At 39.7% G+C, this 16,310-nt stretch overlaps 1 protein-coding gene across 7 annotated transcripts in view; it reads left to right on the top strand.

The window, feature by feature from the left end:
• THSD4 (thrombospondin type 1 domain containing 4) overlaps positions 1–16,310 on the top strand; it is a 331,149-nt gene that overhangs the window by 197,262 nt on the left and 117,577 nt on the right. The window contains exon 1 of one of the 7 annotated variants that reach the window (XM_054213912.1): positions 7,881–8,304. The exons of the other annotated variants lie outside the window; for them this stretch is intronic. Coding sequence (XP_054069887.1) covers positions 8,233–8,304 — 72 coding nt within the window. The 5' untranslated portion in view covers positions 7,881–8,232. Of the gene's footprint in view, positions 1–7,880; positions 8,305–16,310 lie in introns of those variants that run through there. 7 annotated transcript variants of the gene reach the window in all.

Here is a 16,310-nt window from a genome sequence, read left to right as displayed (position 1 = left end):
CAAAGTTCTTTCTAGATCTGTTTTCCCCAGTCTCAAAGAATATCATTCTGGCTTTGAGATTTCTACCAATGTAGAAAATAACAGGACAGGTAAAGTATATGCAGGAAAACATGTTCTACATGGGTTTCCACCTCTGAATGAATTTCAGGAACATTTCCAAGCAAAATGGAAAATTATGATTACATTTGCAATCCTAACTGGTTAGTTTTCTCTTGGAGACAGCTTGTTCCCATTGTTTTATGATGGCATGTTTGATGTAGCTGTCATTTGCCAACTGGACACTTGGGAAAATGCATCTTAGCGCTAAAATCTAGTTTTAATGTGTTTTAGTTTTGGACCTGAGAAAAGACTTTCCTTTATAATTCTGACTTCATAGGAGGATTCATAGCGTAGGTCGTGGCCTACTGCGCAATGCAGTTTGGTGCTTTTTTGCCAGGACCTCTGCTTATTTGTTTTTGTAATTAAAATATAAGTATACTTACATGATCCAAAGGCCTCACCTTTTTCCTTATTGTATCTTTAAAATACTTTCTACATGTAAAGTTAGAAGTATCAGCCTTTATCCCTTATGAAGAAGTGAAAGATTTGAAAACACCATGATTCAAACTTATATTCAGAATGTTTTCTCTAGGAGGAGGCTTACTTTTCATGGGAAACAGACATACGTTATTTGTGTAATTTATAATTAATTTGGTTTAGTTAAAGATTATTTAAAGGGTTGGGGGGGGGGGCTTTACTTTTTTTAAAAGATGAACAGGCCTAGTCCCATTTCCTGTTTTAGGTAAAGTATTCAAATATAGCAGTGGTACCAAGCAGTTTATTTCCAGTTTGGTGATAGATGCAAAGGAAGGGGTTCAAATATTTTAAAGGGTAAGGCATGCTTTTTCCTTCAGTTCCTATTTTTAGGTGGCTGGTGATTTGCACGGATCAAAATGCCTTATGTGCAACTAGTGTGATGAGAGTTAGTTTTCTAGAAATGTGTGTCTGGTTTTTATGCATACAGAGAAAGAGACTAAATATGATCCATCAAAGAATTCTTTTCCTTTTGCTTTCATCGCTTTTTTATGTATAGGAAGAAGTACAAGACAGCATGTATTATGTTGGATTATGTGTTATGAAAATAGGTAAGAAAATAATATTAAAATAAAGTGTGAGGAGGACCAGAATATGGTGCTAAAAATCTTAATGCCACAGAAGACATTGATTAACAAATGCAGGCAAAACACTTTTTTCACAAAATGAGTGGTATGCATAACAATTAGAAGTTCCAAGCATAGTGTCCACTTGTTCTGTTGTCAAAATGTAGTGTTGGGCAGAGGAAGGAATGCCTCATAAATGTCGCCTTATTCTGCTTGCACTTTGCAACTACTGTCTGGGGAGGCAAAGAGGTGCTTTGAGAACTTGAGATATAAACCAGAATTCTATCGTCAAAATACAGAAAATTGGAATATGGCCATGAAAAATATGCATTCTAGCCCAGCCCCGGGCAGGTGACAACCAAAGGTTTTTTCTTCCCTCTAGCACACTGTCATGCCAGGAAAGAGAAAGGGATAATAGATTTAGTACTGAAGGAAAGATTCAAGATGATAAATCAATTTGAGGTTAATACTCAGCTCTTTGAAGGTGGACCTTTTCAGTAAAGTCTGGCTTTGCAATCAAAAGTCTGAGCTTTACCAAGTTAAGAGTCGGGAGAGGAGGAAGGAAATGCTCGGATTTCCTTTTCAGGCTTTGGGTGTAGTTTAAAAGCCCCACGCATTGCCAGTACTGTGGTGGTAAGAGGAGAAAAAGCAGATGATAATGAAAACTAATGCATTATTCCTGAAGTAACTGACAAACTTCCGGGGATGTAAAGTAAGCTGGACGGACCTAATTATACACAAATGCCTATTTGAAACTTACTTTGTAATGCCACAGGATGCAATAATACCTTTTTTTAATCGTGTACTTTCTGAACTGATCTGATCAGATCTCTACCGCTTCACAACAAAGAAACAAAAAGATGAGAAACAGAGGAAAAGCCAGAACTTGGAGTGACTTTAGATGAGAAACAAGTGGAAAAATTAGGATTGTTCAGTTTAGAAAGGGAAACAAGCAGGAATAGAAGTTAAAAGGTGAGTTGGAAAGTGGTTAACTAATAAAAGCATTAGGAAGGCCACAAAATAACTGTATGGGATAATTTATTAAGAACTCTTTAAATGTGTTTTTTCCACAGCATCCCTTTGTCTTTTTCATAACTGTGTAGTGGGATCAAAAAATGATGAGATGTACAGATAGATAAGAATATCCCTACCTTCAGTACTTAAGACAGTAGTGGAAGACATGCTGCCCCATGCAATGGTGTATTCTGGTAGACAATCAGTTTTGCAGTTTTGCAAGGAATTCTTTTCCGGGCCTAACCATCCCCTTAAAGGTTTCTTATGATAAGAAATGACGTGAAGTCAGCTGCTTTCTTAATAAAAATTTTGAGGAAAAGGGTACAAATAAGACCTTGGGAGTTACTTAGAAAATCATTAGTATCTGAAATACTTTAACTGAGTTAAAACTTCAACCAAGAAAAAATGCTGAGCTGCACTGAAATAGATGTGAGGCTCTGGGACTTGTTTCCTTTTCCTTTTTTGGTGCTCAGTGTCTGGGGTTTGCTCTCCTGCGGCTCCGTGTACTTAACCTTTAGGCTCAGACTTCGACTCCCTTCCCAAGCTGTGTGGGTTTTGTTTTGTTTAATGGCATGTGTAAAAGTCCAAACATTCCTTCTTGGTCCTTCTTCTACCTGTTGTTATTTCATCTGTTCTTGGTCAATAAAAGATAGAAATGCTGATGGAATTCAGATTCAGTGTGAGTATGAAGATGCCTCTTCCAAAAGGGCTGCAATAGCAAGGAAAAATGCTCTAACTCTAGAAGGAGAGAGCATTGGAGAGACTTTCTTGCTCGCTTTCTTCACTTTGTCTGGCCAGTGAAATGCAGAAACTGGTGAAGTGGGTGCAAAAGCCTCCATGAGGGTAAAGAAATCCCTTTGTGGTTCAGCTGCAGTATTTGCTGATTCCAAGGAGGCAGGGCAGGGAGCGGTGTTCTTCTGCATGCATCCTCCTCAGCACACTGTTTAATCTTCAATGAAAATACGTTCTTTATGCAGTCTAAGGTCCCTGCCTGCTCAGAGACACACGTGGGGTGGCAAGAGACCTTTTCTTTATTTCAAGTGTTTAATTAAACACAAACTTTTTTTTTTTTTAAATCAAGAAAACTCATAGAAGAAATTTTGAATAAAGTTGTATGGCCAGTGTCTCTCAGTAGTTCAGGCTAAAGGACAACAGTAGTTTATTCTAACCTTAAAATATCTGAATAATAAATTCAGAAGGTAATGCTTCGTGGAAATAATAAAATGAGATAATTATTGGCAATGCCTATCTGACAGCTTTACGTATGGCAGCCATCTTTACACATGACTTCGTCAGGCGTATAAGACTTTCTCTGTTAAACCTTTCTTCCTTTTTTGTTGTAAGTAGCCTGTAGATCACTAACTGGGGAAGATGACCAATTAAATAAAACCAAAAAGTAGTAGATTTTCCACTTGATTTTTCTTCTATTATTCATCAGCATCTCATGTAATTTGTACTAAATTTCTAGTACATTCAGCCTTTTTTCTCCTCTGTTAAATTTTTACATAGAACATTGAAATAAAAACTCAACACCTTTTCTTAAATAATGGAATATGCAGTGTCTAGTTAATTTGCTTTTCCTGTTAGTGATTCCAGAAAGACGGTGTCTGGCCAAAGCAAATTGACAGAATGCCATGTTAAAGACTTGTTTTAAGAAACAGTTAGGGCTTATGGGTTATGCTGTAGCAGCAGACTTGTTTCAGCCTTTATCTTCCTACATGCTTCAGCAGAGCACCAGCAGACATCCCAGTCAACCTTCTCTTCCCTCCCACATTCAGTAGCATCCACAATGTACCCATGATAACAAAATGGGAATTAGACCAACGATTTTCACTTGTACATATTAATACTTTGAAATACATAGAAATCATTCATTGTCTTATTCTAGAGTAGTTCAGCCTGAAATATGTAGTTATGCTTCATGTTACCTTGCTTTAAGAGTTTGAGAGTTAACCTCTACAAACATTAAAGCTATGGGAAGTAGAAAGGAAGCCTTTAGAATGTTGTTTTGGCTCATGCTTTCTCTTACTATGACTTTTATATTAGGAATTTGATCAACTTTCTAAGCAAATATACCTTTAGTAGAAAGAAGTAACTGTGAGTGATTTGACGTGAGCATACTGTTGATGATTTCACGTGGAACTACAGGAAGGCTGAGAGACCTGGAAGAGAAATGGCTTGCTTTTGATAAATTTAACAAACTTGTCCTTATTTGAGATTTAGGTGCAATTGCCTCAGGGGGTAGCTAGTAAGCAAACTTCAAAAACTGATTCATATTTGCAAACCCATTGAGATTGACACAAATGAAAGTCAGTACTTTTTAAATGGGAACTGTGCTATCCAAAGATGCATTGTGAATTTTTGTGTCTTTAAATTTCTGAGAGTAAGAGATAGGAACTTGCCTCAAAAGATTCTGATGTCTTTTTCTGGGTTTTTTTTGTATTTTTGTTTGTTTGTTTTTGGGTTTGTTTGGTTGGTTTTGGGTTTTTTTTAATAATTGGATTTTGTATTTAAATGGTATACCTAAAATATTTAGTGTTATTTTGCTATGTTTGTTTGTTTCTAAGTAAAAACAAGGATGCTTTTGTTCTGAAATGAGAGACGTTTTATTTCTTCAACTTTACTATTGCAAGGTATTTTGGCTTCTCAATCTGCTGCTGCAGAACTTTGTATCTGAAATAGCTCTTCAGTCATGAAGTGATTTGTTTCTGTTGCACCAATAGTTTTGTAACCTCCTGTGTAGTGACTGGTGAGGTTTGCAGGGACGTTCTGATGGTGGTTGCAGCAGTGCGGGTTTGGCACAGTGGTTAAGTTCCAAGTTCCTTTGTGCTGCGAAGAAGGGCTGTGGTTGTGATCACGCACAATTCCATCCAGCTCAGCTGGATTGAGCTTGAAAGCGGAGTTGCAGGTACGGACAGATCTTTTCTCTTAATACGGAGAACAGAACACCGGCTTCTGGGTTTCAGGGAGCTCTGCCTGTATGTTTTTGTAGAGGAAAAATTAAATGCATATGGAAAGAATTAGTTATATGACTTAATAAATGGGAATGTAGTACCATTTTCTGTGCTCACAAATGCATCCTAATCATATTCAGTTAGACTTTGATAGGGTTTTTTATTATTTACAGAGCATAGACTGCATTCTGGAATGATCAGCAGAGAGAAGACTAAAATCACAGTTACTCCTCGTTTTTTAAGTTTGCTTTTCTACCTGCCACTAAAAAAGAGACGACTGGCAATTTTGTGCCTGTGCTATTTATTTATTCACAAAAATTAGTTCACTTTGTGAAGAACTGCAGAAAAAGGCAAAGCTTTGTTTTATGGAAACAGTAGTCATTCTGTATGAAGCAACTTTCAGTGTTGGAGTTTTTGTTACACACTGCAGCATCTGAAATGGTGTATTCTTTTTAAACTTTTTTAAGCACTGAAACTGTAGTTTTAAGTATCATAGTTGGCGCGCTCATGTTGGAAGTGTTTTGAACTCCGCTTTAGTTGGCAGTTTGCTCACTATCCTTTTTCCTTTTGTGGTACATCTAGATATTTCAAAAAAATATGGAAGGACAGGTTGGCTTCCTGACAGGGTTTTGATGGAAAATTTCCTTAAGTTTATTTGGCTTTACTTTTTCAGTCCGGAGACTTTGCCATAGGCAACCAGTGTACAAAGTACCTGTAATGGCAGCGCTACATTTAGCTGTCAGCACAGCGGCATGGTCTGCAAACCTTCAGCTTGCCTTAAGGGGGAAAATGCTGCTTTCATTGAGGTCTTGAAGGGAGGTGCTGTATTTGTGAGATCAGCACAGGAGTAGAGAGTTCTGGACGATTTTTGCCAGACAGTACCGCTCAGGTTATAGCGTCAGGTTTTCAAAACCTGCGGGTTTGGCTGTCAGTCGCCATTCTCACAGCTCTGTAAGAACCACTCCGGGCTCCCCACTGAAATCGCACTCTGGCTTTTGAAATCTCCTCCCAGCACCGTGAGCAGGTTGGAAGAGGGAGGGCTCGCCACGGGCAAGGCCAGTTGTCTATGAAAGGAAAGGCCTGGGAGGGGAGAGGCGCAGTGACAATGACATCTGGTTAATACAGGTCAGATTTTACTGCGCTGGAGAACCAGATACCCAAATTCAAATACAGCAGAATTTGGATTTTTATCAGCAGTGAGAGTGCTAATTTTCTATACCGGTTTAGGAGTTTTGACTGTGTTTAATCACAATACCGAAAGCTCTGTAATACATAAAAGTATTCTGTTGTTATGATTTCTTTGAATATAAAATAAAAGAGGGAAAATACTTGTATCTTTCACCTCTCATAGCAGAGGAAAAGAGTGGTTGGTAAAGCTAGTTTAAAAATAGGGTGAGGAGTCTGACATATTCAGCTGTGTATACAAAGCTTACCAAATTACAGAAAGAAATCTAATCCATAGTAATGGTGTGCTTCTCAATTTCACCCAAATTTTTACTTCCTGCCTCCTAAAATCTAGAGATATTTTAAAGTACCTGTGTTCTGAGTTCATGTGGTTTACTGTCTGACATATGAGATCAGGTTATTCTTGGGTCATATTTTTGAGATTTCCCCTGCAACCATAAGGATAAGAAATATGTATTTACATGAAACATGAGAATATAGTGCGAGTTCTTGAGTTCAGGCATTGGAACTTTCCGAAAGACATAACGTCTCACATTCCCATGATAAAATACTTAAATAGGCAACAGTGAAGTTGGAAGACGTTAAAAACTAAAATGAGAAAGGGAAGGAAAGGGAATACAGGACTGTAGTGTCCTGTGCATCTTATAAAGCAGTTCTTCTCTCCTGCTGTTCAATGTGGTAGATCATTGGGGTTCAAACCTTCTTTTATATTCTGTATTTTTATGTTGATTAGTTTACCATAAGAAAATGCCTATTGTGTTGAGATTGCAATCAGACATACTCAACCAAAGGGAGGCCCTCCAACTTTTATAGCTCTGTTTGCAATTTTACTCACTTGTGGGACAAACACTCAGTGGTCTGCTTGTGAGATGTACTCATTCAGCTTTGTCCCAGGCTTTCAATACTGCTTTATTCCTTACTTGAAAACAGGTCTTACTTCTAAAAGAAAAGATTTTCTTTTCAAAGGCTTGCTCTTCAGCTTGCTTAGTCAAAGCAGGTTATTTGATAGGTTGGACAATACATCAAAATTGCTTTTATTCAGCTATAATATGAAAGAGAGATTACATCCATATTGTGCTCCAGGATTGTGCTAAAGGCCGGGGGTCCATCTCAGGAAGCAGTTGTGACATTCTTGAGAGCAAATGGAGACTCAGGTTCCCTGTGGGCAGGAGGGAGAGCCAGCGGATTCTGACCGAGTCCCTGGCAGGATCATTTGTGTCACAGGACCGCGCTGATGCGGGGCTGACTGTAAAACCGTAGGCTGCCTCCTGATTAGATCTTAATTTATGATTTATTGATTGTAAACTACTACTTCTCCCAAGTAACAGGTGATAGGACAAGAGGAAAGGGCCTCAAGTTGCGCCAGGGGAGGTTTAGGATGGATATTAGGAAAGATTTCTTCAGAGAAAGGGTTGTCAAGCACTGGAACAGGCTGCCCAGGGGAGTGGTGGAATCACCATCCCTGGAGGTATTTAAAAGACGCGTAAATGTGGTGCTGAGGGACATGGTTTAGAGTAACTTGGCAGTGCTGGGCTGATGATTGGGGTCGATGATCTGAAAGTTCTCTTCCAACCTAGCCGACTGGGCGATCCCAGCCAGGGGCGGTGCTGTGCCTTTAAGCGGCAGCCGCAGCCGCACACCGGCTCGCCGCCGCAGCATCCTTGCCGGCTGCTCCCGCCGTTTCTCCAGGCGCTGCCGGACCTCCCCGGCGGGGAAGGTCGCCCTTTGGCTCCTGCGGCAACCCCGGCAGATGCCGAGCCTGGCCAGCCCTCTCCCTGCCCTTCTCCGCTTCACTCGCCGCAGCCCCCGGCCGCTCGCCGCAGCCCCGCCGGGCGGGAGCAGCCGCGGCGCGGAGCTCGGCGCGCCGGTTCTCTGCGGGGCCGGGGCCGGCGGGCCGGGGGGGTCTGCTGGCTGTCAGAGGGCTCTCCTCGGCGGGAACCATGGTGGTCAGGTACCTGGCGCTGACGCTGCTCTGCTCCCAGACGGCGCTCCCCGCCGCGCCCGGCCGGCAGGTAAGGAGAGTCCCGGAGAATCCCTCCCCTCGGCAGCGTGGAGCTGCGCCCCGGCCGTGAGGTGCCTTCCCCGCTCTCAAGAGGAATTGTGAATGATTTTTATGTTGCTAGACGTTTTGGAATTGCATTCAGGTGTTAAAAGCTATTGTTGTGGTTTGGTTTAGTGTGGGCAGTTTTTCCGGTTTTTGTTTGTTTTGGTTTTGTTTTTTTTCCTTTCTTTCCAAAATCCTCTAGGTACTAAGGGAGAGTAGTTTAAAAGCTCACTTCTTGCAATTCAATACGCAATGTGCTTTCTGTGAGAGACGGCTGTAACTTGTGAATTTTTCTTTACTAACATACAGCGAAATACGATACTCTTTGCAGCAGTAGATGGTAGTGTTCTGTTCACATCTTCTACCAAAAAAGGTGCATGATTCAAAAAGTTTTTACAAAGGTTATATTTTGGGGATCATAGAATCGGCTAGGTTGGAAGGGACCTTTAAGATGGAGCATGCAGAAACTCCAGGCTCAATTACTTTAACAACATTCTTTTTGTGCACATATGTAATGTTTAGTATGTGGCAGGGCAGAAAGAACCAGAAAATTTCAGCTACTCGTTTGTCATTTAGGAAATAATTTGTCAAGCATAGCACTATTAGATATGAAATATTCCGTCTAAGGAGGTTACTAGCAGAAAACACATTTAATTCTCCCTTGCTCTAACTGAAATGTGATGTATGGTTATGCATTTTAAAGGAATCTTTGGAAAGTTTTGTTCCATAACATGCTTTCCTTGAGTAAATCTTCTGAAAAGAGTGATTTTGCTTTAGGACTTTGTCTTTTGTTAGCCCTGACATAAGTTTATAGTAGCCTAATAAAGTCCAGAGCAATTACTTTCCCTGGCAAAAGAAAGTGGAAGTGAACTCGAAAAAACACCTTGCCCAACAGTGTGTGGTTGCCACTCTCTCTAGCTCGTATGTCTAGACATAAACTGTATTTTGCTTTTGGGTGTTTTAAAAAGAGAAGTTGTAACAGTTTTGATTCAAGAAAATGTCTTTTAATGAAATCTTGTGCTGCCTTTGATCTAATTAAGGCAGGGAAAAGTTTTCAGCGGAGGCTCAGGGAATTTGAATGGATTGATGATCAGAGCAACTGGAAGCTGATATGCTAGAAGGTGTGTTATTGCCCTCTAGTTGTCACTGAAGTTTTTAACTTCCTGGTTGCTTGTTACTGAGCACAGAAAATGATAGATGGACTCACCTTGTCCAGACTGAGGGACCTTAAAATGTGTGGTGGCTCATATGGAAAATATTTCTGTCACCACTGTGTGCACATGTGGTCTTCAGAGATCCATATAAAGAACAAATCTAGAGCAGCAGCAGTGTTGCCTGCCAATTATCCTCGTTAGCAAGTAAAATAAAAGCAATGCTGTGTTCTTACCTGGAAATGAATTTCTGCAGTAAAAGTGCAATGTGGAATGTTTTAGTACTGTGATCCACATGCCAAGTACTTTAAACTGTACTGTTCTTCTGAGTTTTTCAGCTAATACAGCAGACAGAATATGAAAAATGGCCTGTTACTTTGTCAGTGAATCTTAGGTTGTAGGTTTTAGTAGGTAGTGAGAAATTTTCTCCTTTATTATGGTCATATGGCTAATTTTGAAAATTATATACTAAAAAATATACTGTCTACTATTATTAATATAGTAATTCTTTGTCCTGTAGAGACCACCCGATAATCTTGTGCAGTTCCTTGCTCCAGCTGCAGAACCTTGGCTACATAAATATTATTTCTCTCGGAAATTACTTAGTTAAGATTTTTCCCATGGTGGACAGACAGTGAATTGAAGACAGGGAAAGAAGTGAGAAGCCATTTTTAAAAGGATTGCGTATTGTAGTTTTTTGCTCCTTTGAACTGTTCTGTTTACTTCTCTGAATATCTTAATTGATTTATAGGTATGTATTTTTAAAAGTTATGCTCATAAAAGTGTCAGTTTGTGATAGATATAAAGTCAAGGGGAAGTTGCTTTTCTTGCCAGCTTGCTTGCTCTGTATTTTAATGCTGCAGAACTTTGTTCAAGAAATAAACAGTTACAAAAATCCAACTGTTACATTTTTACCCCTGTAATTCTTGAGGAACCCCTAACACTTGTTCTAATGTGTATATAATTATGTTCTGCTTTTCATTTGTTGTAAGTTAAGGAACAACTTGGCATGCAGTCAGTGAAACTGCATTGCATCACTTTTCCATTCAGGAGGGAAATAAGGTTGTATAGCTTTGCTACTTACACATGTTTGCAGTGGCCAAGACCAAAATTTTTTTGGTGTGCTTCTTAGGAAATGAGCCTGACTCTCTTCTTCCATAGCTGGAAGCTCTAGCTGGCACCTCCTTCCAGGATCAGCCTTGCTATAGAGGGTCAGAGTTCCGCTTCCTTCTCTCTGGGGTATCCAAGAGCAGTTGTCCTCATCGACAGCCTATATCTTCTCTGACTGAGAAAAGAGCTGAGGCTAAGTTGGCACCAGATGGGATCCTGTGAGATAAGGAATTAGAAAATAAAGATGAAGCAGGGTAAAAATACATATTGCTATGCAGAATGCATGAGGCCTGAAGTCCTCATTTCAAAACAACACCTAATCAAGGTTTCCACCTTCCAGCTTCTTCTAATCTGGTGGTTTGGAATCATCTCTAGTGTGAAAATCGTTGGTTTGACTAGATACATTGGACTTTTGAGAAATCTTTAAGCAACTAGAGTCTTCCTGAGGAATAGCCTATCCCTGTATTTTCATGTCTTCCTAAGCATATCATTATTCTTCACTCATTGTTGAGCAAGTAGCCTTTTAAATATTGTTTTCTCAGTATACTTGATAGATATTTGTATTTTGAGAAGAGAATTTCACCTTCCTTGAGATTTTAGTTGTTTCGGCTGAATTCCTCTCCTGCTGTAGTAGCTTCTGTACATGTTGGCCATGAATCAGTACTATCAGTGCTACTTGAATTAGCACAGGTGTCAGTGAAGCTGTGCAAATGTACTGAAGTCACCAGCCTGGCCTCCTCAGCAAACAGGCAAAATCAACTTGCACAATTTTGAGTTTTGTTTGTATTGTTTTCTATTAGCATTAAAAAAATTCCGTCTAGCTGACAAAATGTGTGGACAAAGGGAAGTAATGTTGATTTGATCTCTGTTTTAATGTGGCAGGTGGTCATAATATGACTAATAATAAAAATATAAGATATATGACTTAACACAGAACTTTCAACAGGTTTAAATGAATATGAACTGGTTTGTATATTGAACCTATTTATTTGCAGTTCTTGAATAGTATTTGTTCAGATAACAGGATCTTTTGCTACAGTTAATTTAATAAAGTTGTTTATAGAAGCAAAATTTTTACTTAAATATATGGATACTGTTTAGCTTTAAGAATATCTGAATACTAGATATTGTTTAGCTTTCTTCATAAAGCAGTTAACATGAAGTGTAGGAGATACTAAACAATGTTCTCAAAGCTTGTTGTGATAGATTTTTTTATTATAAATTATTTAATTATTTATTTAATCACAGATGTGAAATACTCCCCTTTGGAATTTGGACATAAAGAGGGTGAAAACATCACGTTCCAATTGCTAAAATGTGTAAGGGAGCCTGAGGGACTTGGAGTCTGAGTCTGTATGCTGCAGAATCTGCTGGTTCTGATGGGAGGCTTATGCGTCGATACTTGGAACGGCTGTTGAACACAGTGCCCCGAGTTACACTCAGGGAATAAACACGCAGGGATGGAGAAAACCCTATTGTTGTGAGCTCCTGTTCACTGCATTTCTACTTCCGTAGTGGCCGTCCTCTCTGCAGTATGTAACTTAGGCTCAGGAACCAGAGACGCTAAGTGAACTTAGCATGTATATGACAATAAGTCAACATTTTTAAAGACCATTCAGTTCTGAACAGATTCAGGGGCCACAAGCCCCACTACACAAAAGCAACCCATTGCAAGAAACTTAAGAACACTTACAGGTCCAAAGCATATTTAACTGAAAAACTGTCACAGGAATTAATGACAAACTTTAGAAGATTTGGTTCAGACATCAATCCAAACTATACATACTTCACACTCAGAGACAAGGTCCCCTTTCTGGCCCAAAACACCCCAATTAATAAGTTACATGACAACAAATACTTTTAATGCTATCTTTGTAGGTAAACTGATTTCATTAATGCCTAAAAATAGATTGTTTTGCTTCAGAGGAGACTAAAGAGAGTTTCTATTAAATCTGAACATTTTCTTCCATTCCTAATTATCTTTCCTACCTTCTTAAAGACCTGTGATACTTATTGTAAGCTTGAGGTTGTGATTTTACTTATAAAACTTCGTGTGCATGTGTATATGCATGCATATGTGCATGCAGAATTAATTCTGTGCTCTGCTGGGCTGTGGAAGAACCACCTTAACACAGAGCATTTTAAAAACCATGTTCAGAGTGTGTGTAGCCCTGTGTAGAATTCTCTCCTGTCTGCCCAGTCGGTTTTGGAGGTTAGCTAGAGAGTACAGCTGATCCCAGCATTGGGACTCATTTCCTGGTGGGACAATAGGAATGGAGCTTTCTCTTGCTGATCTCAGAAACCAACTGCTTAAGCAAGAGGAAAAAAACAACAAACAACTTGGTCATGGCCCTTTTGACACTGTTTCTTGACTGACTTCTCTTGTCGAGGAAGAACTCTCTGTCTTCTGACTTGGAGTAAAATTTCTGACCTTACCCAGTGGAATGTTCTGGTGTTACACGGTCAGAGCTGCTGCACGTGTGGCAAATGGCATGTGCTTGTGAAGAGGCCTGGGGAGACGCTAATTAGCTGGTCACACATGAGTAGGGTAATGGCATTTCAGCACAGTCCTGTGGAAGGACACTGTGGAGAATGGATGTGGCAATGCTCACACTACGTGACTGTTAATGATCTCAATTTATTGCATTCAGCTTTATGGTACCAGCACTGTTGGCATGACCTTAATTACTGTTCTATATGTGGATTTTGTTATCTTCGATTTTCTTATCTTTGTGATAGTCCCGTGAGATAGGGGAGTGCTGTTACACAGCTATTGCTTACAAATTCCTGGTCCAGAGAGGTAACATACCATTCAGAAGCTCAGAACGGTTGTCAGTAAGAACAACTTGTAGATATGCTTGACAAACCAGTCTTTCCATCACCTTAGTGGTTTTGCATCCTAGCACTATCTCAAAGAAACTCTGTACGGCCAGGAAATGAACTGGTTAACCTATGTCTGCTCAGTCACCAGGCTGCAGTTACGGATACACCTTCTTCAATTATAGGCAGGGAGCACGTGGTATGACCCAATAAAACAAGCATTTCCATCTCTGACTTTCATGGGGCCAGCGTATAAGAAAACGTAATTTCTCCCACTGACATACTGACAAAAATAATTTCTCATCTCTGTACCTGAGTGTTCCCATCTGCAAGCCAAGGTTAATAGGGCTTCCATTGATTCTCCTGAGAAACTGGTATGTCACCTTGACTATATTTTCCCATAAAACATCACCCTTAACCCTTCTGTTTTTGGAGCATGAGAATGTTTGAGAGCCTTTGTGGACTGGTAACTAAGGAGGCATTGAACCATTTATTTATTTAGCATGCATAAAAGAAAGTTATTTGGATTTACTTTAAAATTACCCTATTCTGAGTTAGAAAAAACAGATGGTAATTTACATATGGCAGTAATTGCTGACATCATCAGTAGACCATCTGAAAGTGAGACATACCATAGTTGAAAAATAATCCTGTCAAGTAAATATCCACAGACGTGGCCAAATTATAAGAATATGCTCTGTATTGCTGTAAGTACTACAGAACAGGTTTATTTGACCTCTGGCATTCTTGCCTCACTCTTCCTAGCTTTATTGTTTGTATCAACTGCAGTATTAGTAGCACAACCCTATTTTGCTTTAAAAAATTTGGTGGAAACTTAGTGTAGTAGGATGTTCAGTTTAAAGTTACTTACATTCTAGCAAAATGACTCAAAATGTATTCTTTCACCCTTGGTGATTAGGCGGAATAAATGTTCTTCCAATTTTCTTCTCAAGATTTCTCTAGGGCTTTTAGTTCTTCCTGTGCTGCCTCTCCTTGCCTATCCGTGTGGGGAAGGAGGACTGAAATACCAGCGGAGCGGTGTGTGCTGGCACAAGCCCATGAGGATACCTCCTTAATAGCTCGCAGATCACAGGCCTGGATCCAAAGCCTTTTGACTTCAGGCTGTGGTTCAGGCTGTGCTGAGCTTCTTGTTCCATGCTATAAACATCTAAAAGACAGATTGAGGGCTACAGTAATTCCCACAGTAGTTACAGCATCATGCTCGGTCCTACCATAGTTAAGCTAAATTCATTAAGTCATTACCAAATAAATGGTTACGTGTGATGGATGAGCTAATTTGTTTCTTAGACATGGTTCATAGACCATTTTCTGGAAAGCTGTCCTAGAAACTTGTTGGATTACTTATTAGATAGAGGTATGTTTTAAAGAATTTACCATGAATTTTACACCTGGAAATACTATTTTACCTGGAAACTAACAGTTCACAAAATACTTTCTTATTTCATTATCAGTATCAGTTCTCTTGATTTACTTGCTTTAATTTTTTTTCATCTTTGCTTTCTGAAGTAATAATTCACTTAAAATTGAACGCTAATGAATGTATTTTCATCACTGTAACGTAAATGCTTTTTCGTCGGGCACAGAAAGCTTATCTTGAATTTCTTAGAATTTTAGTATTTGTTCCAAATATGCTGAGTGTATAATTGGATCAATGAATTTAGGTGGCAAGTAGTATATATATGTACTGAAAGGTACTCACAAACAACAGAAAAGGGGGGAATAAAATCTAGTAAGTAAAATAGGTCCCTGTAATTGTTTTTCAGTCGTAACAGTCATTGTATGCATAGGTCTTTCTTCTAAAGAAGACTTCTTTGGTTTTCCTATCTCTTTATGGTAATGTTATAAGGCTCTGAATTTTTTTGGAAGTGCTCTGATGTATAATAGGGCACAGGAATGTGTTCCAAGACTCATAAAATCTTTAATTAAAAGAATGGAAATTCTTGTAAACTCCTGGTGGTTGCCTTTAAGTAATATCACTTCTTAAAACACGCCCCCGCCCCCCCCCCCGCCTTTTCCCCAGTGCCTGAGATTATCTTTCATTTTATGTGCAGCACCGTTGCATTCTGCATGTGTATGATGTACACATTTTAAGGAAACGAGTTAATTAATAGAATTACCCAGCCTTTTGCCACCAGGGCCGTTGAGGAAATGAGACCCAGCAGAGAAAAGCGGCTGTGCTGAGGAGCTGAACAAACACCCTGCTGTTCCAGTCGGGACTGCAGTTTTGCTGGAAGCTCTCCTGGAGGTGGCTGCAGTAGATGGATCGGTGGCAGTGCTCACCCAGCTGTGGCTCAGAGCCTGTGAGTCAAGAGTACAGGGGAATTATGCAAAGATCAGGAACGTAAAGCAAATGTTCACTGCATGGTTGAAAGGCAGTGGATAGAAGGGGACCGGTATGTCTGATATCCCTGTCCTTACTTGATCTGTAGTTTTCTTGATTCTTCCTTCCATGTCACTTACTATTCATGGCTGCCGAAAGGACGGCAGCAGGGATCAAACATCATCTGCTGGTGTGTTTAAGAACCCAAAGGCACCAGCACAGCAATTTTATCACTGACAGCAGCTACATTGCTTCTCTTTAAAGACCCCTTCTAAACGAGACACATGAAAGTGGAGCATGAGAGAGTATTAAATTAAAGGTTTGCCTGTGTATGTCATTGCCTGAAGCTGTCGATCTGTTTCTTCATGGTTTACGGGTATTATTTTCCCAGTGTGTGGGTTGTGAGGAAGGTTTTATCACGAGACAGAACTTTTTGACAAACTTCCACTCCCACCTATTTGGCAGACACAGGAGAGTGAGGTGAATTAGGAGTCAATAAAGTAATCCTTCCAACCATAACTGCTTTTTGACTGCAGCATAATGTTTGCTTCC

This window comes from Rissa tridactyla, chromosome 9 (assembly GCF_028500815.1).
Source record: "Rissa tridactyla isolate bRisTri1 chromosome 9, bRisTri1.patW.cur.20221130, whole genome shotgun sequence".
NCBI lineage: Eukaryota > Metazoa > Chordata > Aves > Charadriiformes > Laridae > Rissa > Rissa tridactyla.
This window is presented reverse-complemented; position numbering and strand designations above follow the sequence as displayed.